The 21,755-nt window shown below is 39.0% G+C and overlaps 1 protein-coding gene across 2 annotated transcripts in view; it reads left to right on the top strand.

The window, feature by feature from the left end:
* The first annotated feature begins 8,017 nt into the window (after positions 1 to 8,017).
* Positions 8,018 to 21,755, top strand: part of LOC143022200 (kelch domain-containing protein 3) — a 36,992-nt gene continuing 23,254 nt past the window's right edge. Inside the window, exons 1-3 of one of the 2 annotated variants that reach the window (XM_076180300.1) lie at positions 8,018 to 8,138; positions 12,676 to 12,841; positions 13,544 to 13,702. In XM_076180300.1, the coding sequence (XP_076036415.1) occupies positions 12,691 to 12,841; positions 13,544 to 13,702 (310 nt within the window). In that variant the 5' untranslated portion in view covers positions 8,018 to 8,138; positions 12,676 to 12,690. The remainder of the gene's footprint in view (positions 8,139 to 12,675; positions 12,842 to 13,543; positions 13,703 to 21,755) is intronic. The other variant, XM_076180301.1, reaches the window with a different exon arrangement.

The raw sequence follows: 21,755 nt of genomic DNA, 5'->3' as shown, positions 1-21,755 counted from the left end.
GGTTGTACTTCTGGACCCTCCCCTCCTCCTCGAGCGTGTAATTTCGATTTCGAAGGACCAGAGAAATGTTTCCCAAAAGAGGGGAGCAAACTCATGTAGATCACAGTCCTAGGCTAATTAAACAGAATTTACTACACTGATTTTATTATGATTCAAAATATCTCCACAATCAGTGGCATGCAATTATCCATCAAGTTTTATTACCCATATGTTTATCATATCAATTATTTCACAGAGAACCGCTTACCAACCAACTGGGCAAGATACAACATAAGTTTGGTCGGAGACATCCTACCTGGCTAGCCCTGCGCGCTCTGAGACCTAGCTAAATATAAAGATAATACCTCTGACTATTCTCTCCTGTAATAGTGCACTGACAGGTGGTGTATTCAAATGAGTAGATGCCCTCAGTTGAACAGGATGCTGTCGATATTCGTAGATCCATGCGTCGCATAGGGGCGGCGGGAACCATGCCTGTCCTTAGTCGATAGCACTGAACACGTGGTAGGGGAGGGGAATCGCGCCCAAGGATTTAATTTCCCCGATTTCGTCGATCTTTCTGCTTCATACACTATCTAGAAGTTTGTTTTCCTGAACACGTAAGTTCCATGTATTGAACCACTAGAGTGGGTTTAGCAGTGAACCCCGACTGATCTTGTAAATTCTGATTTCGGGGAACGTCAGGAAGCACATTTCAGGGACACGTCGCGAAACACTGTTCTTGTTTCTGTAAATTTCCTGGACACTCTAAACACGAATCACTGCAACGTGATTGGCGATAGCCAACGACGAGAATAATATGTTCATGTTCCTGTTCACTGTCGAGTATGTGAGATCCTCAGAGTACGTGCTCTAGTGGAGAGTGTCACGTACCTATTCCCAGGACGTGATGCCTAATGCGTGATATACTACTGGCACTAAGCATGAGGTAGAGTGCGTTGTTTTTGGTGGGCACTTTTGCATTCGTTAAATTGCGAGAGGAATGCGACGCAACGTCTGGGCAAAAATTGAGGCATTTCTAATAGTCGTGTGAGATGGTTACTATTTACGAGAAAGGGACACATGATCGTAATTATTTTTCTATTTTTATCCTAATGAAAATTAGCTTAGACGAGAAGTGGCAAGCACGCGGAAGGGGGGAGTAATACGTAGCGGACCCTCCAACAAAAACAATTGAGAAACAAAATCAAATGGTAATATTTAGGTAAAATATACCAATCCTAATCACAAAGTACATGGATACAAATTTGTAATATGGTGAATTAAACTAATTGAGAAGTTGAGACATTTCAATCTTAAAATTATAGCGCCTGTGATGTCTTCGATCATGATCCTACGAGGACATCTTGGAAGACGAGGGGGGATTCCTGAGTAAATAGAAGATACTTAGACAGCGGCGGCGCCAGGAATTTTTAGTTGGGGAGGCTAAGGGGGAGCTGAGCAAATTTTTTGGGGGGCTAATAGTAATATGATAATACACATATATTATCCTCATTTCAGAAGGGGAGGGGGTTAATGGTAGGGCTAGCACTGATGGCTGACAAATCTTTAGCCCTGGCAATTAAAAATTCCACTTAATAAAATTACTTCAATGAGTGTTTTAAATTTTCAATTTGCTCATTTCAGTTGGGGGGGCTAATGGGGGGGCTGGCCACTTTTTTTGGGGGGGCTGAAGCCCCCCAAAACCAACCAACCCCTGGCGCCGCCACTGTTAACTTAGACTCGATAAGGCACTACGACTAATAAGCGCTAAACTCTTACAGCAGTTGTTGTGGAGAAGGGGGAGCAAAAATACCAAGAGGTAGTTTCTAGAGACCATGAGACTTCCAGGGCTTCCATAGAGCGAAGAAAAGGTAATGGCCGAAGGCGCTGAAAAAAAAGAGACGAAAGAAAACGGGAAGCACTGGGCAGTGTGTCACAACAAAAACAAAAAAAGTCCAAAAGACTATAAACTAACCGAGCAAATGGGTCTGCCCCACATCTATCATAAATCTTACTTCCTTCCATTTCACTTTTTCCTTCCACTAAACCCCGAATTCCCCCCTCCCTCCCTCTCCCCCATCTTATCTATCCTGCCCTCTATCTTTGTCACAACGCCAAAGTTGTGACAATTATTATGATGATGATAATAATAATGATGATGATGATGATAATGATTATAATGATAATGATAGATAATAACATCCGGAAGGGTGATAGCTGTCGATCACGTGATCCAAGACCGTGTCGAAGCACACTAACATGCACACGCATATCTACTTTATATCTGACTAAAAAAAAAAAACGTAGAGGGTACAAGAACAAATATTGATATACTTAATAGAAAATTATATCATATCGAAAAATCCAGCAACATATAGAAAAAAAAACAATGGAAACGATTTGATTCACTAACGAGTAAAGAACTCATTGTAGACAACAGAATTATGATTTACTGTAAATGTAAAATATAAAGATGACCCATGTGCTCTAAAATGTCTGAAAATATGTTTTACGAATAGACAAGTGAATATAACCGTGTCAACAAGAACAACAATAAAAATAGAAACAAGAAAACTAAAACAAAAACTGCCACAGGGAAAGTATTTGATACTTTCATAATTTGTCAATCCTTCTATACAACGGCGGACACCAAAGTCGCACGTAGATATATGCTAGTACCTAATCAGTATGGTCGAGCTGATTACACTTATCTTAGACTTCATTTACAATCACATTCCAACATACCAAAGAAATTTCACATGCATTTCTCACCATACATAAGGCGGCGTGTTCCCAGACAGGCTATGGTGTAAACACCAAAACTGCAAACATTTGAACTCCCGATTTTCACTAGATAATTATCGAGTGTTTGAACCAAAATGAAATTATGATAAACCAAATGTTGTGCCCAAAGAATAAACACACTCCTATCCAATGTCAAAGACGTTCTGTAAATTAGCTACTGGAAATACTAAGAAAATTACACCTGAAAGGCGATATGATCTAGAACTAAAAGTTGTGGAAACTAAAGAAACAAAATACTGAATTGTGTCCATGCATGAAATACAAACAAATAAGGACCGTTTGAAAAAGGAATGTATCATTGAATAAGAACGGTAACACTACTACAACAATAAAGAATCAGTAAATATTTACAGCCCCCCTAATTCTTAGTAGTGCAAAATTTATGTGCCCAATAACACGTACGATATTAATCACAGCAGACGACATCAGAAAGAGGCAGCAGACCAGCCCCGTGCCTCTGGTTTACCAAAAAAGTTCTTCTCCAATACTGTTGAAACTTTGTTGGCTACTAGGAGCGGTGGTTATTGATTTTTTGTAATTAAATTTCCTGCCTTGATTCCTCCAATATTTATCTAAACTTGCCTCAAAGTCTTCCATAGTCTTGGTCCCAGTCACCCAATTAGCTAAGTCGTTTCACATATTTACAACCCGAAATGGAAATGCATACTTCCTCAGGTCTAATCTTGCTCAAGACTTGTATAGATTCAGGGTGTTGCCTTAAATGCATCTGTCCTCTGTTTTAAATAATCATTCCACGCAGTCTTCGTCGTAGACACCTCCCAGAATCTTGAAAGCTTCAATTAAGTCTTCTCTCGATGTTCTATATCAGTGTTTCTCAGCCTTTTTTTTTCAGACGACCCCAATAATATATTGTAAAGTTACAAAAGACAAAGTTAACATAATTGAATTTTATTATAGTAATATTAATTTAAAAAAACTAGCATACAAGATGTCTTGGCGACCCCAGGAAAAACGCTTGTCGACCCCACTTGGGGTCGTTGCTCATAGGACATGTGTCTAAATTGTGGTATCAGTACGGTAGCCATCCTTTTGGACATATTCAATGGCCTCTATATATTTCATCAAATATGGGCCCCAGATCTGATTCGCGTATTCCAGATGTGGTCACACCAATGTCGTGTAAAGTCCTTTAAATATTTCTGGGTCTAGATCAGAGGTGGGGAACCTGCGGCCTTCCGGGCCATCAAGTGCGGCCTTCTGCGGCCTTTGATATATTATTTTTTTTAAAAGACCTTGAATATTTTTTTAAGTCTGAAATCACTATACACCTGAAACGTACACCACACACATAGACGAAAGCAAAGTTAACCGTGTTCAGTGATGTATATTTTTAAAATTAAAAAAATATTTTTAAACTGAATTTTTAGGAAGGGGGAAGGAAAACTTACACCGTTCCCTAAAAAGGGATAAAATAATTGAAAAAAAAAATTTGTTCAGTGCGGCCTCTATGTGGGACGATGAATTGTAAGGTGGCCTTCATGCACAAAAAGGTTCCCCACCCCTGGTCTAGATGCATGAATGTTCGCCTGATGATACAAAAGAAAAACTTTTGCTTTATTAACTTTCTCTGCTAGATGTTGTGAAAAAGTTTACCTGTCATCCATAATAACTCCAGTGTCCTTTTCTCCTTTAGTCTTCTCTCTTCTTGCTTCTAGATATCCTTCTTCCTCCACATCAGATCTACCAATTCTCATAAATTTACTTTGTTCAGGATAAAAATAAAACATCCATTTATTAGTCCATTGTTTACTGTGATTTGTATCCTCCTGCAATTTACGACAGTCTTCCACATTTTCTATCTTCCTAAATACCTTGGTGTCATCAGCGTATAGATATATTTCACTATTGTTCGTAATCACACTGGGAAGGTCATTTATGAAAAGGACAAATAACAGTGGCCCCAGCACAAAACCCTGGAGAACACCACTGATTATATTTTCCATTTATGCAAATCCATTTACTATGGCCCGCTGTCTTCTACCACTTAAAAAGCTCTTAATACATTCTAGATGATTTCATCCAATACCGTAACTACCCACTTTCTCTAATAGACGCCTGTGAGGGACACAGTCAAATGCCTTAATGAAGTCACAATACTCCATGTCTACTGCCGCAACCGAGTCTAAATTATCTGTCCACTTGTCTATTACATCTGAGGCACTATAGACCTACCCTGTATAAAGCCAAATTACTTTATACTAGATAAATTATTATCCTTCATATGCCGTATAATTTCTTCTTATCAGCGACTCCCTTATCTTGCAGACTACAATTGTTAAGTTAACTGGCCTATATTTTCCAGACTTCTAATCTCCCTTCTTGTACAGTGCTGTGACATGGGCTATTCTCCATTCATTTGGGATTTCTCACTCTCACTGAATGATCCATCAAAGAGTTTTTTAATGGTGAAAATAACTCACCTGCCACCCCCTTCAGTACTCTCGGGTGTAGTTAGTCAGCTCCAGGGAATTTGTTTCTTTTCAGTTTATCTATAACCTTCCGTATCTTGTCCTTGGATATTTCAAAATTGTTCAATGGTGGCACTTGCATTTGCGTCTTTGGTACATTCCCCTCCGGCTCACTGATAAACACTTGTGAAAAACAAAAATTGAGAGAACTTCAGCCTCTATGTCTATAACTGTCATTGAGTCTTTTCTTTCATTTTTGTACGAATCAATTATTTTTTATTTTATTTTTTTTTGAGCTTACAATTTTCCAATATATCTTTCGGTTGGTTTGAGCAAGTTTAGCTAGTTCTCGTTCTTTGGGTTGGTTTTAGAAAATTGAGTCATTTCTCTTTCTTTGGATTTTTGGGCATTTCATGCTTCCCATCTTATTTTGAATATTTAGCCCTCTACATTTCCTCTTCCTGGTATGCATTTCCGGTTTTTCATTAATTTTCTTCAACTTTTGCCACATCCTCTGTTTTCTTTATTTCTGCCCATAACTTTTCATTCAATGGGAATTCATCATTTCTGTGTAATAAGAAACAAACATTAGGAAATGGATGCTGAGAGGAGATTGTATGAAGGAGTGATTGTGCTTACAGCACTGTACGGGAAAGAAACATGGAACATAAGGAAGAGAGGAGGAGTTTGAATGTGTTTGAGATGAGGTGCCTGAGAAGTGTGATAGGGGTCACTAGGCTAGATAGAGTGAGAAATGAGGAGGTGAGGAGGAGAACAGGAGTGGAAAGGAAGTTGGGCGATAGGGTTGATGAAAGAGTATTAGGATGGTTGGAACACATGGAAAGAATGAGTGAAGAAAGACTAGTAAAAGAAGTGTGGAAGGAGTGAACATAAGGGGGCGACCTAGAATGAGATGAATGGATGGGGTAAAAGGGGCTTTGGGGAAGAGGGGAATGTCTGTTGAGGAAGGGCGGGAGAGGACAGAAGATGGGGTGAGTGGAGAATGGTTGTGTATGGATGATGCTGTGATGCATGAGGGGGAGTGGGCGTGGGGTGAGGGAGTATGTATGAGAAATAATTGACGCAGCCCGAAGGGATTTCTCCCCGTCTTCTCTTTTTTCTGCATGAGGGGACGGAGGGGGCGGGGGTCGCCGATTAATGAGGCGCCCTTGCTGTGGAATGTGCTGTGTCTTGCGACACTGCTTCTGACCCAGGGCAGTGGACAAGATGCAAGGATGACCCGTCATCCAGGAGGTGCCAAGATAAGAGGGAGGGAAGAGGGCAGAGGGGAGTGGAGTATGTGGGGATGGAATGGGTGGGAGTGGTTTCTATGTCTTTGTTTTTTTGGGGGTACCTCTATTGTAAGGGGAAAAAAGCCTTTGGTATATGTATGTATGTATGTATGTATGTATGTATGTATGTATGTATGTATGTATGTATGTATGTAGTATGTATGTATGCATGTATGTACGTATGTACGTACGTATGTAATATTGCATTTTATGAGTAGGTCTTTACAGTGATCTTTATATCTCTTCTTGGGGCTTCCCACGCTTCTGCTTCCTGAGGATAGCTGACCATACAACATTTGTCTTGGAAGCCATTTTTCGGGCATTCTGATAGTATACCCCAACCAACGGAGATGGCGTTGCGCCATGAGGGTTTCAATGCTGCCGGTTTGAGTCCGGTGGTATAATTCATCGTATGTCATTCTATCCTTCCATGATATACCTAGTATCCGCTGGAGACACCTGGTGTGAAAATTCTCCAGGGTGCGGATATGACGTCTATGGGTAGTCCAAGTTTTTGAGCCGTAGAGCAGGGTGAATATACATACGGCTTTATATACTACTACCTTGGTGTCTATTCTGAGATTGTTATTTGAGAAGACTCTGTTTGTAATATTAATCCAAACGAGCTCGAGACACTAGCAGTAGACAGACAGACTCGGAGGACAGTATGTACGAGTGCTACTAACACACTTGCAATTGAAACTTCACGAAAGAGAGCCGAAAAACCGCTCTAAACGTGACCAACCTATGGCTGGAGCCCAACCAACTCCTCGTGAAGAACACCTTTGCCACAAATGTGATAAAATGTGTGGATCCCGCATTGGACTCAACAGCCACCTACGATGGCATGAACGACAGAGTCATTAAGATTTCATCATCCTCACAAACTCACCTACACAAACGGATGTAGAACAGCGTTGTCATCGTCAACGATGGACCGCCATAAATAAGTAAATTTATGTATGTACGTATGTATGTATGTATGTACGTATGTATGTTGTATGTATGTATGTATATATGTATGTATGTACGTATGTATGTATGTACGTATGTATGTATGTACGTGTGTATGTATGTACGTATGTACGTACGTATGTACGTATGTATGTATGTATGTATGTATGTATGTATGTATGTATGTATGTATGTATGTATGTATGTATGTATGTGTATTTCCCCATATCTTTTGGGAGTATACAATCGTCAATTATTTCTCTCCATTCATCGCAATTTTTTTCCGTTGCGGGTTCTTGTGCTAAGTAATTGGACCATTCAATATTGATAAGTTCAAAATTACTTTTTCAAACATATTTTCTTCTTCCATCTGTCTTCAGCTTCATTTAGAATTATTATTTTCTAGTGAACGTATCTTATTTGAAAATTGTAATTATTTTCAAGATAGTAATACAAGGTATTTCTAGTTTTTAGATCAACTTTGTTTTATTGTAAAGTAAAACGCGAAAAAACGACAGTTTTTATCTTTAGATAAGACAGTTTAGTATAGATAACATCACAACTCAATGTATAAATGCTCCAGGTGGACGTCTAAGAATTATTTCGTCGGAGTTACGTATTAAGAAGTGATGTGGGTTGGGAGTATATTGCTGTGGTAGAGATATCCTGCATTTGTGTAAGTGTTTATGCTAAATCGCTGTTATAATGTCCATTAGTAATTGGTTTTATTGTATCGTTGCGTGTGTATTCGTAGTCATTTCATGTATGTTTGGGCAACAAATTATTTTATGTAATATATTTTACTGGTGACAGTTCGTGACTCTTACTAGTTTCGACTTTTTAATTTCTGCCTTTAATTAGTGATGAAAGTGTCTTTCACTGGGTTTTTTGATTATTTATGGTATATCTGCTTTTGCTGTGTTGCTTCATATTTTCATAGTCTGTGGGGGTGTCTAGACAGATACATTCGTCCTTCAGTATTTTTGTCAAGGAATTTCGTTCTGTATTTAATAGATTCGTCCTCTTATTTATCACATATTGACCAGGACTGGTATGTATCTAATATTTGGTGTATTCACCTGGTTCATTCACCTGGGACTGGGTCCTGGTTGCTACCTCAGGCTTAGCTTAGCATGAGTTAGGCAGATGACATAGATGATAGTGAATGGGATAACTAGAGGATGCTGGTATGCCAGTTGACTTCAGGGTACTTTTACAATAATAAACACTTGGGTAGAAAGAATGAGTTGTGTACCATATGCAGATTACAGTATGGAGGAAAGTAAACGGGAAAAGTAAGTAATGGATAGATGGGTGGTAGAAATGTTAATCAAATTTAATGCTGTAATCTGTAAGGGTCACCGTATATGACCATTTTGCAAGGTGAAATGGGTGATACTCTGGGTGTTTCTTTTGGCGGACCCTGTCTAGCTATTTATGCTGTCATGACTCATGTCTTATAATTATACTCTTATTGTTGTTTCTGATTGATACATATGTATTTACTTTATAAAACAGTAAACTTATAACTGTGTAGTAAACCTAATTGTGGTCGATTGACTACCTCACAGCTATGCGAAAACCCTGCTCCAGTGGGGGTAGACCGGGTGTTTCTTGGGGGGGACCCGATGTACCTATTTATCATGTTAGTATTAACTTTATTATGGCTGATATACTTTTATTATTGTTTCTGATTGATGAGTATATATTGACTTTATAAAATTTTCAACTTGTGAATATGTAAACAAATTGATCAATTGCGGACTTTGCAGCTGTGTGAGGACCCAGTGTACCTAGAAGAACCCAATGGACCTATCGTGTTATCAGATATATTATTGTTTATAAACTCTTACAGTTGTTTTTGATTGCTAAATATGTATAAACTTTATATAAATCAACTTATAAGTATGAACTAAACAAAATTGTAATAGATATGTTATTTCACAGCTATGCAAAAGCCCAGTGTACCTAGGGGGGGCTCAATGTACTTGTTTATAATATTATTAAATATATTATGGCTTATGTACCTGTATTGCTTTTTGTTGATCAATAAATATTTTCATGAAAATTTGAACTTGTAAACTTGTAATGAACAACATTGTGATTGATTTCAAACTTCAGTCATGCAAAGGCCCAATGTACTTGGTAATTTTTTTTTGTATGTAAAATAATACCGGTACATACATATCAAGTATAAAATTACAATATGTATTTTTTGCACTTTTGTATTGTTGGATTGTGTCCATGCACTGGCGCAAGCATCCTAGGATTGGGACATTTTGACCCCATTCATATTTTGCAATCAGAAACAACAGTAAAAGTATATAAACAATGTATCTGATAACATGATAAATAGGTACATTGGGTCCTCCCTTGGTACACTGATCTGCGCATAGCTGCGAAGTCTGCAATCCATCACAATTTTGTTTACTACCTATTCATAACTTGAATAATTTAGAAAGTCAATACATATTTAATATTCAGAAACAACAAAAGGTATTTTAGAAGTTCACACCGACACGGTATAGCATTAAAAAATTAATATTTTGTAAATTATAATACACCAGTGTAATGAATATTTTTCTTGGTTGAAATCAAGGTCTGAAAACATTGCTAAAACCTATACAGAAACTAATGAAGTCGCTTTGAATCCTTTAGACATCTTTATTTTGATAGATTTGTAGGTCTGAGATGACAATTACCCTGATGACCTCTAGAATTACTAAATGTAGGTTAGTTAGGTTGGTAGGTTAGGTTAGAATGGATGAATTTATCATACTTTAATTTTTTTTGCCTCGGCATCTACTAAAAGATGACGTCATGAGCCACCGAAGTGGCTATGTTTGTTCGTTTATGGGCTTCAGCATCTTTTTCTTTTATTGATTTCTGTCAAGGATAAAATATATTATGTTGATGTATTATAATTTACAAAATTATTAAATTCTTTATTGCTATATTGCATAGATGTGCACTTCTAAAAATTTACCCAGCAAAAGTATACAAGCCATAATAAATTTGATACATACATATACCAAAGGCTTTTCCCCCCTTACATGGAAGGGTAGCCAAAAAGAAAAAGGCATAGAAACCACTCCCACCCATTCCATCCCCTACATATTCCACTTCCCTCCACCTTCCTTTCATCTTGGCACCTCCTGGATGATGGATCATCCCTGCATCCTGTCCACTACCCTGTATCAGAAGCAGTGTCGGAAGACACAGCACATCCACAGCAAGGCAGCTTCATTAATTCGGTGACCACCCTCTCCATCCCCTTATGCAGAAAAGGAGTAGACAGTGAGAAATTTGATAACATGATAAATTATATATATATATATATGCACTTCTAAATTTTATTCAACAAAAATATACAAGCCATAATAAATTTGATAACATGATAAATAGATACACCAAGTCCCACCCAAGAAACACCTGATCTACCCCTGATGGACCAGGGTTTTCACATAGCTGTGAAGTAGGCAATTGATTACAATTATGTTTAATATTTATGGAATATAAGAGAGGAAGAGTTCAAATGTGTTTGAGAAGTGTAGTAAGGGTTACTAGGCTGGATAGTGAGAAACAAGGTGAGGAAGAGAGTGGGGGTGAAAAAGGATTTGGGAGATGGGGTTGATGAAAGAGTATTGGGATGGTTTGGACACGAGGAAAAAATGAGTGAAGAAAGATTAGTAAAAGAAGTGTGGAAGGCAGAGGTGTAGGGAGTGAACATGAAGGGGCAACTAAGGATGAGATGGATGGATGGGGTAAAAGGGGCATTAGCAAAGAGGGGGATGTTTGTTGAGGAAGGAAAGAAGACAAAAGATAGGGGTGAGTAGAGAATGGTTGTGTATGGATAATGCTGTGATGCATGGAAGGGAGTGGGTGGGGATAGGGGAGTCTGGGAGTATGTGTGAATATTCTGATGCAGCCTGAAGGTATTTCTCTCCATCTTTTCTCTGTATGATGCGACAGAGAGGGGGTCACAGATTGAATGAAGTGGCCTTGTTGTGGGTGTGCTGTCTTGCTGCATTGCCCACTGACCCAGGGTAGTGGGCAAGATGCAGGGATGACCTGTCATCCAGGAGGAGCCAAGAAAAGGAGTGGGTGGGAATGGATTTATGCTTTTGATTACTTCCCTTGTAAAAGGTAAAAAGCCCTTGAGATATATATATAAATACATATGTATCATTCAGAAAACAAGAGTATATAAGGCATAACACATGATGATAACATGATAAGTAGCTACACAAAGTCTCCCAAAAGAAGCACCCAGAGATGTTTTACCAGGGAAAACAGGCAATTATGGTGACCTGCAACCAAAAGACTGGAGTATGTGGAGATGGAATGGGTGGGGTGGATTTTATGCCTTTTTTCCTCCTCCTCCTCCTCCTCTCCTCTTTCTCTCTCCACAAAATTCATCAAATGGATACCTGTGTTGCCACAGTGGTTAAATATGGTCTCTCAGAAACGTGTCTGTGTTGCCATAGTGGGATTGTTTTTGTTAATGTCTAACATTAATAGGAGGGAAGCAGTTCCTTGTTGTCAACTCTCCTGATGTGAAAAGGTGGAGGAAATACAGTTGGAGTCGATGGAGAGCTTAGGCTTGGTTCAGAGATTTGAGTGTCAACTACTGTCATACAAGGTTACCATGAGCAGATAATTCATTGGTCCCTCCCTGTGGCTGCTGGAGGTGTTTTAAACAAGCTTTGCTTTTAGCATGGTGTTTGAACTCCATGTTACAAAAAAAACTTCCATGTCTAGAAAAATGTATTAGTATGTATCTGATTCTGAAAGTCTGATATGGTTCTGATGAACAGTTTGTCACCTTTAACATGTATATACAGTATCCTAGGAAAATCTTGGCATCATCAGGGACCCTATGTGTATATACATGTATCAAATTATACATACATATGTCAAAGGCTTTTTCCCCCTTACATGGAAGGTAGCCAAAAAACAAAGGCATAGAAACCACTCCCACCCATTCCATCCCCCTACACACTCCACTCTCCTCTACCCTCTTCCCTCCCTCTTATCTTGGCACCTACTGGATGACAGGTCATCCCTGCATCTTGTCCACTGCCCTGGGTCAGAAGCAGTGTTGCAAGACACAAGTATCAAATTATAAAAGGTAAAAATATGCTGGATGATGTGCCATTTGATATATTCAATATATTCTTTGTGTAAGTTTCTTTTTCCTTTTTTTTTCCAAGAAATTAGCATAGAAGATGCATTGGACGGTTTCCTTGGAAGGAGGGCCGCAGCGGGTCAATCATGCCGCTGTGGCCGTCGGTGACAAGATATACTCCTTTGGAGGATTTTGCACAGGAGAAAATTACAGAAATCTTCGGAATATGGACGTGCATGTACTAGATACTGGTAAGAATTTACATGATCTTTTTATTGGTATGTCTATTACCTTGTAAAATATGCATTGGAATAAACTTTTAATATCCCTCTAATATAATTTTTATCCATATACTCAAAAGTTCACATATAACTTAAGATTCATATAATAGTTCTATTTTGAAAATGACAGTATTTAATGAAAACACCCTTGAGAAATGTACCACAATATTAGAAAAGGGTTTGGATATTTGGAATTTTAAAGTTTTAACACCTTTAGTATAAGTGTTGGTCATTCTGAATTTTAGAGAATCCCAATAGTTTTCTCTATACAGCAGTGGTTCTTAACCTGTGGGGAATTCCCCACTGGTGGGGAATGGCAGAGTTGCCAAGTGGGGAAAACAAAAATTAAGGGCCGTAAAATGGAACAAATGAAGCAAAGCGTATATTTACGTACTAAACACTGCATGGGTTAAAATCGAATTTGTCAAAGACCGATGCTGTGGTGGGAAATGGAGAGTTGGCTCACTAAAAAGTGGGGAATTGGAGAAAAAAGGTTAAGAACCCCTGCTATATAGCATGAGCAGTTGACATACCCAGAAGTGTGCGAATGTGTTCGGAAGTAATGGGTGATAGAATGAGTGGAAGTGGATGTGTCCTTAGGCCAGCTACCCCCCTTGTAAAGGGGAAAAGACCCTTGGTATATAGATTTGTATATTTTCTTGTTTGTTACAGATACCTTTCGCTGGAAATTAGTTCCCTGCTCTCAGGGATTGACAGAGGTACCCTTTCAGCGGTATGGTCATACAGCAGTAGTATACGGAAACTTGGTCTACATCTGGGGAGGGCGTAATGATAGTCGTGCTTGCAATGTTCTCTACTGTTTTGATACAAGTAAGTTTCATGGTTTAGTGGTTGTTGATGTATATTAAAAGTATATTTTGTGCAGCATAATGCTGAGACTTGCTCTGGTTTGCATTGTACATCTCAATTAGGTAAACACAAGCACATACATATAGGTCAGTGGTGTATTTGTACCACTCTTGACTGCTAATTCAGCAATTAGTCCTGCCTAGTGCTTAAAAAGTTTTAGTATTACTGCACTGCAAGCTAGCATTTCAACTCTTGATTTAAAAAATCCATCACTCATTAACAAGCTATATAAATCGTTAGTTCGTCCACATTTGGAATATGCTGTTTCTGTATGGTCACCGAATCTCATTAAAGACATTGACAGACTGGAAAAAGTACAACGGCGAGCCACAAAACTGATTCCAAATATCAAAAATAAATCATACGAAAATCGACTAAAACATATGAATCTGTTTTCCCTAAAAAAGCGTAGACTCAGAGGTGACTTGATACAGGTCTTTAAGATTTCAAAGGGAATTGACATCAAAAGTGACAAAAATTTCACATTGAATGAAAATAAGACAAGAAACAATGATCTCAAACTGTCCGGAAATAGATTGAATTTGGAAGTAGGTAGAAACAACTTTGCCAACCGTGTAGTTAATGAATGGAATGAACTTCCTGCACAGGTAGTGCAATGTAGTTCAGTTCGAAGCTTTAAGAATCATTTAGATAAACACCTAAGCAAGATGCTGTAATGATTATAATTTATTTTATATTATTTGTTTTTGTTTTTTTTTGTTTTTTTTGTTTTTGTTTTTGTTTTTTTTTGTTTTTTGTTTTGTTTGTTTTTTGTTTTTTGTTTTTGTTTTTGTATTTTTGTTTTTATGCCTTTCCCTTTTTGGCTACCTCCCTGGTAAGGGGGAAAACGCCTTGGTATATGTATGTATGTATGTATGTTTTTGTTTTGTTATCATTTGTCTGTTTGATTTTCATTTATTATTAGTTATATGTCAATTTATTATTATTTACTATTTACCTGTTTGTTTATTATTTAACTATACCTATGCATTTATTTATGTATTTTATTTGTTATTTACATAATTATAGTTTTTATTTATTCTTTTATTATTATTATACATACATATACCAAGGCTTTTTCCCCCTTACAAGGGGGGTAGCCAAAAAGAAAAAGGCATAAAATCATTCCCACCCATTCCATCCCTGAATACACTCCACACCCCTCCACCCTCCCTCTTATCTCAGCACCTGAATGACGGGTCATCCCTGCACCTTGTCCACTGCCCTGGGTCAGAAGCAGTGTCGCAAGACACAGCACATCCACAGCAAGGCCGCTTCATTAAATCGGCGACCCCCCCCTCTCCGTCCCCCCATTGCATAAAATGAGAGGACGGGGAGAAATCCCTTCGGGCTGCGTCAAATTTTGCTCACACATACTACCTCACCCCCCATCCACCCACCCATTCCACCTCATGCAATCACAACATCATCCATATACAACCATTCTCCATTCACCCCTGTCTTCTGTCCTCTCCCGTCCTTCCTAAACAGACATTCCCCTCTTCCCCAAAGCCCCCTTCACCCCATCCATCCACCTCATCCTAGGACGTCCCCTCATGTTCACTCCCTCCACATCTGCCTTCCACACCTCTTTTACTAGTCTTTCTTCACTCATTCTTTCCATGTGTCCAAACCATCCTAATATTCTTTCATCAACCCTATCTCCCAGCTCCTTTTCCACCCCTGTTCTCCTCCTCACCTCCTCATTTCTCACTCTATCTAGCCTAGTAACCCCCATCATACTTCTCAGACACCTCATCTCAAACACATTCAAACTCCTTCTCTCTTCTTATGTTCCATGTTTCTGCCCCATACAGTGCTGTTGGCACAATCACTCCTTCATACAGTCTCCTCTTAGCATCCATTCCCAAATGTCTATTCCTCATTACACTCTTTAATCCACCGAGGCATTTACTCGCTTCTCTCAATCTACATTCTACCTCCACTTTCACTCCACCTTTCCCTGCCACATTTACACCCAAGTATCTAAAACTATCCACTTCCTCCAGTCGCTCTCCCTTAATGCTCACTTCCAGTCTACTGCCACTTTCACCCCTTGTACATCTCATCACCTTACTTTTACCCACATTTATCTTTAGCTTTCTTCTATCACATACTCTCCCAAACTCTGCCACCAACTTCCTCAATCCCTCCTCCGATCCTGCCACAAGCGCAGTGTCGTCAGCAAACAACAGCTGGCTCACCTCCCACTTTTCTCCATTTTCTTTAACCATCTCTAATCCCTTGCCCACTACCCTTGCATTTACCTCTCGCACCACCCCATCCATGTATAAGTTGAACAGCCAGGGTGACATAACGCATCCTTGACGAAGTCCCATCTTTACCTCGAACCACTCACTCCATTTCCAATCCTGACACAAACTCTACTACTCTCATAAAAGCTCTTGACAGCTCCCAGAAGCTTTCCTCCCATCCCATATATCTGCATAACCTCCCACAGTGCCTTCCTGTCTACCCTGTCATAAGCCTTTTCCAGATCCATAAAAGCCCAAAAAACATCCTTCCCCTTTCCTATAGCTTACTCACATATCTGTCTTACTACAAAGATCTGATCTACACAACCTCTACCTGTCCTAAATCCACACTGTTCCTCACCAATTACTCCTTCTGTTCCTCTCCTAATCCTCTCAATCAAGATCCTCCCATAAGCCTTCCCAACTACACTTAACAAGCTAATCCCTCTGAAACTACTACATTCACACTTGTCCCCTTTTCCCTTGTAAAGAGGAACTATACAGGCACTCCTCCAGTCCTCCGGCACTCTACCCTCTCTCCAACAAACATTAAATAACCTCACCAACCAGTCCACCATCACTGTACCTCCCTTTTTCAGACATTCTGCATGGCATCCATCCAGACCAGGTGCCTTACCTGCTTTCATCATCTTAACAACTGCCTTCACCTCATCCTTCCTTATTTCTCCTCCATTCTCCTCCATTCTCCTCCATTCTCCTCATTCATCACTCTCATTTTCTTCGCACTTCCCAATGCAGCAATTTTTCCTTCCCTATCCTCCTTCACATTTAGCAACTCCCTAAAATATTCTGCCCATCTTCCCCTTACTGCCTTCTCTTCCATTATCATCTCTCCATCTGCACCTTTTACCTTTTCTTCTCTACTTGATTCGCCTCCTCTTCCTCTTTTAATTTCTTTCCAAAACATCTTTTTATTACTTTCAAAATTTTCTGTCAAACTCTTACCCTATTTCACATCTGCTCTCCTCTTTGCAACCTTTACCTTTTGCTTTACTTCTCTTTTCTTTTCTTTGTACCTCTCATATGACTCCCTCGTCCTATTTTGTAACCAATCTGTGAAAGCTCGCTTCTCTTCTACAACCTTCTTTGTTTCCTCATCCCACCATTCACTACCCTTTCTTCTATTTCCCCCTGTCCTTCTTATTCCACACACCATCCTTGCACACTTTATGACTCCCTCCTTGAACCATCCCCATTCCTCCTCCACACCCAGCTCTACTCTACCCTTTACTCCCTCCCACTCCTTCAGCTTCTTTCCGTACTCCTTCTCCTTTTCCTTCTCATTCAAAGAGTTCACTCTAAGAACCTCCCTACCTTTTGTCCCTTTCCTCTTCCTCCATCTATCCTCCACTTTCAACTTACCTTCCACCAAAAAATGATCTGATATTCCCCCACCCTCTCCCCTTAGCACATGTACATCCTTAACTCTTCCTATCATAATCCTATTTACCACTACATAATCCATTAGCGCTCTATCTACCACCCTTCCCTCCACCACCCTCTTCCATGTGTACTTATGCTTGACTTTCTTCTGAAACACTGTATTTGCTATCATCAACTCTCTAGACACATTTCCACCATCAACTCTCCACTACGATTTTTTCCTGGAACTCCACATTTCCCAACCACTCCATCGATTGGACCATTTCCCACCTTAGCATTAAGGTCTCCCAGTACTATCACATTGACATTTCTCCCCAAATCCTCTATGCACTCATTTAGATCTATCTAAAAGGCCTCCCTTTCTTCTACACTCTTCTCACTGCCAGGCCCATATGCACTTAAAAAGACCCACATCTCCTTCCCCAGTTTCACCTTCATCCACATTATCCTTGAGGAAACCTCCTTCCTTTCCACTACCCGTTTACCTATCTCTTCACTTACTAGAATAGCCACCCCTTCCCTCCCTCGCCCTCTCTTCACTCCTGATAACCTCCCACTTACACTCCCAAACTTACACTCACCCTTCCCTTTCACCTTAGTTTCACTCAAAGCCAACACATCCATCTTTCTTCTCACAAACATACTACCTATCTCTTCCCTTTTACTCTCATCTGTACCACATCCACGCACATTAAAAGACTCAAACCTTAGGGTGCTGGTCCGAGGACTTCCAGCCCCTCTTATGCATTCTCTTTTTCTTTTAGGAATTTCCCCTGTGGGGCTACAAGGAGAAGGATGCCTAGTCCCAATCCCTGTCCCTTTCTTCTCGCCTCTTGCAATCCAAGTGGGAATACTTGGTGGCAGTATTCTTTTACCCTACCACATCTGACCTAGATATGGACCAAAAGGTCTTCTGTTGGCATGCTCCACCTTTGTAATCCTTTGTAAACACTTGCCACAGCCAACACAAACACATCACACCCGCTACACTACATAGCAGAACACCCACACACACCAAGAAACATTAAAACAACACCCAAAGACCTGTATCACACACAGATACTCTCTTCTCTTCCTCCACAACCACCAAATGCCAGCCTCCGGAAACATATTCATAATCATATCACTCACCGCTCCATTAACACACTGAAAGACAACACACTGCTGCATGCCAGACCCCCTGATATCCACCCTTCTGAATCCTCTCTCCCACGAAAGGACAGAGTCCACTTGGCCAGACTGCGGTGCGGCCACCACCCAGCACTTCTAAGCTACCAGAAGAGGCTGGATGACAGCATTGTGAATAGCTGCTCAGGATGTAACACTTCACCCCATACCATACAACACATAATGGAAGACTGCATTATACACAATCCTGCACGCAAACAACACAACATACACTCTATAAAGGATTTGTGGGAAAACCCAGTTTTGGCTGTGGCATTCCTTGGGGAGACGGGACTGCTCGGACAGACAGTCTAGGGAACGACAACAACAACAACAACAACTCTTGTGTAGTTACCTAGTTGTAACACAAAGCAAAAATAGGAGAAGGTGTATATTAAGTGCTGGTTTAATAAAAAGTGCAGCAAAGCAAAAGACAAAAGAGATAAAGTTTGAAAAGATGGAGAAAAGCCAAAAAACCTAGAAAGTGGTGAATATATATTAATCAAAGGAATGAATATGTAAAAATACACAGGGAAGAAAAAGAAACTATGACAAAGACATAATAGAAAAATGTAAGGATCACCCAAAACTATTCTATAGCTATGTAAATGGTAAACTAAAAAATACACAGGAAATAGTGAAATTACGCCAAGGAAATACAGAACACACAGAAGGTGCAGAAATGGCGGAAGTCATGAACAAATACTTCAAGTAGGTTTTCACTAGAGAAAGCAAGATAAGGATGAAGAGAGAGAAGTGAAACCCCCCCCCCCCATGAGGGAAATAAAAGTATCATGGAAAGAAATAATGGATCAGTTAATGAACCTTTATGTCAGGAAATTGCATGGCCTAAATGGAATAGCAAATTGGATATTAAAATGTAAAGAACAACTAACAGACAAAATAACGCAACAAGTTGCTCACTCAAAAAAGGGAAAAATATCATATGACTGGAAAAAATATATTACAAAGGTGGAGCATGCTGACAGGTGACCTTTTGGTCCATATCTAGGTCGGATGCTAAAAAAAAATCATAATAATAATAGAATAATAAATAAAAACTATAATAATGTAAATAACAAATAAAATACATAAATAAATGCATAGGTATAGTTAAATAATAAACAAACAGGTAAATAGTAAATAATAATAAATTGCCATATAACTAATAATAAATGAAAATCAAACAGACAAATGATAACAGAACTAAAACAAATAATATAAAATAAATTGTAATCATTACAGCATAGTGCTTAGGTGTTCATCTAAATGATTCTTAAAGCTTCGAACTGAACTACATTGCACTACCTGTGCAGGAAGTTTATTCCATTCATTAACTACACGGTTGGCAAAGTTGTTTCTACCCACTTCCAAATTGAATCTATTTCCTTACAGTTTGAGACCATTTCTTGTCTGTTTCTCCTTCAGTGTGAAAAATTTGTCACTTCTGATGTTGTCAATTCTCTTTAGAATCTTAAAGACCTGTATCAAGACATCACTCCACGCTTTTTTAGGGAAAAAGATTTATATGTTTTTGTCGATTTTCATATGATTTTTTTTTTTTTTTTTTTTGAATCGGTTTTGTGGCTCGCCGTTGTATTTTTTGCAATCTGCCAATGTCTTTAATGGGATTCGGTGGCCATACAAAAACAGCATATTCCAAATGTGGACGAACTAACGATTTATATAGCTTGTTAATGAGTGATGGACTTTTGAAATCAAAAGATCGCACAATCGGCTTTTTATAAAGGAGGAAATAAGGAAGACCCAACAAATTACTGGTTTCTCTCGGAAGCACAGTAGCTAAAATTTGTGAAAAAGTTGCAAAAAGTAGATGGATAAAACATTTGGAGAACAAAATCCAAAATCCAAGAATTCAGATTTAGACAGGGAAGATCATGTGCCACAAATTTTCTGTTTTTACTCAAGAAAATTAGACATACAAGAAAGGGATGGATGGGCTAATTGTGCATTCCTAGATCTATAAAAAGCTTTCAATAGAGTCCCTCACAAAAAACTATTAACCACTTCCATACGATGATGCCTACGTAGGCAGCATGAGGAGCAAGTGGGTACTTGATGCTGACGTCGCCATCTTGATTATATTTATTGTAGTCGTACCTACGTAATTTCCATTCTCTCTAAACTGGCTTCATCAATTTTCTATGGTTATCAAAATACACGGGTGAAAGAGAAGGAATGATTGAGCACTGACTTTATTTTTTATAATGCGATTATTATGACGCAACATCGCACGTCTGGCAGCTAATGCTGCCAGACGTGTGATGTGCCCCGGAGTGAAGAGGTTAAGAAAGCTGGAAACCATAGGAGGAATACAAGGAAAACTACTGAAGTGGATGGAGGACTTTTTGTATAGAAGAAAAATGAGAGTAGTGCTCAGAGATAAGAGTTCTACTTGGGTAGATATAATTAGTGGAGTTCCACAAAGATCAGTATTGGCTCCAATAATGCGAATAATGTTGCAGAAGATGCCGAATGTTACATAAACTTCTTTGCAGATGATGCAAAATTAAGTATTGAAACAGGTTTGGGAATGGAATCAGAAGTGGGAAGTGGATTTCAACATAAAGAAATGTAGCATAATGGAATTTGGAAAAAGTAAAAGGATATCAGGACAATATAAAATTGGTGAAAAAGAAGTAAAAGTACATTCATATACCAAAGGCTTTTTTCCCCTTACATGGGGGGTAGCCAAGGGTAGTAAAGAAAGTGGGATCTGAAAATGACCTGGGAGTGATCATCACAAGATATGTCCCCTGCCAAATGTATAAGCAAAATTGTTGGTGAAACCTATAACTTGCTAAGGTCAAAAGTAGCTTTTACTTGTTTGGATGAAGAGATGGTAAAGAAAATATTATTCATACTGATAAGGCCTAAAATGGAGTATGCAGCGATACTATGGTCACCCAGTACTAAAAAGATAGAATCCAGAGAGCAACTACGAAGATGGCCCCAACACTATCAAAAATGTCTTATGAAGAAAGATTGTCAAAACTAGAACTAAAGACTCTGGAACAAAGAAGAGAAAAAGGTGACTTGTTGACCATCTATAGAATTATGAAAGATGTAGAAGTCCTTGATAGAGAGAACTTACTAAATTGGGATAAGAGAAACACAAGAGGACATGGAAAGAAACTCAAAGGACAGTTATAGAAGAGACGTGAAAA

The sequence above is a fragment of the Oratosquilla oratoria genome, chromosome 44, assembly GCF_046742065.1.
Source record: "Oratosquilla oratoria isolate Oo_2021 chromosome 44, ASM4674206v1, whole genome shotgun sequence".
In the NCBI taxonomy this organism is placed as follows: domain Eukaryota; kingdom Metazoa; phylum Arthropoda; class Malacostraca; order Stomatopoda; family Squillidae; genus Oratosquilla; species Oratosquilla oratoria.
Note: the sequence above shows the minus strand (reverse complement) of the source record. Positions and strands in the feature narration are given on the sequence as shown.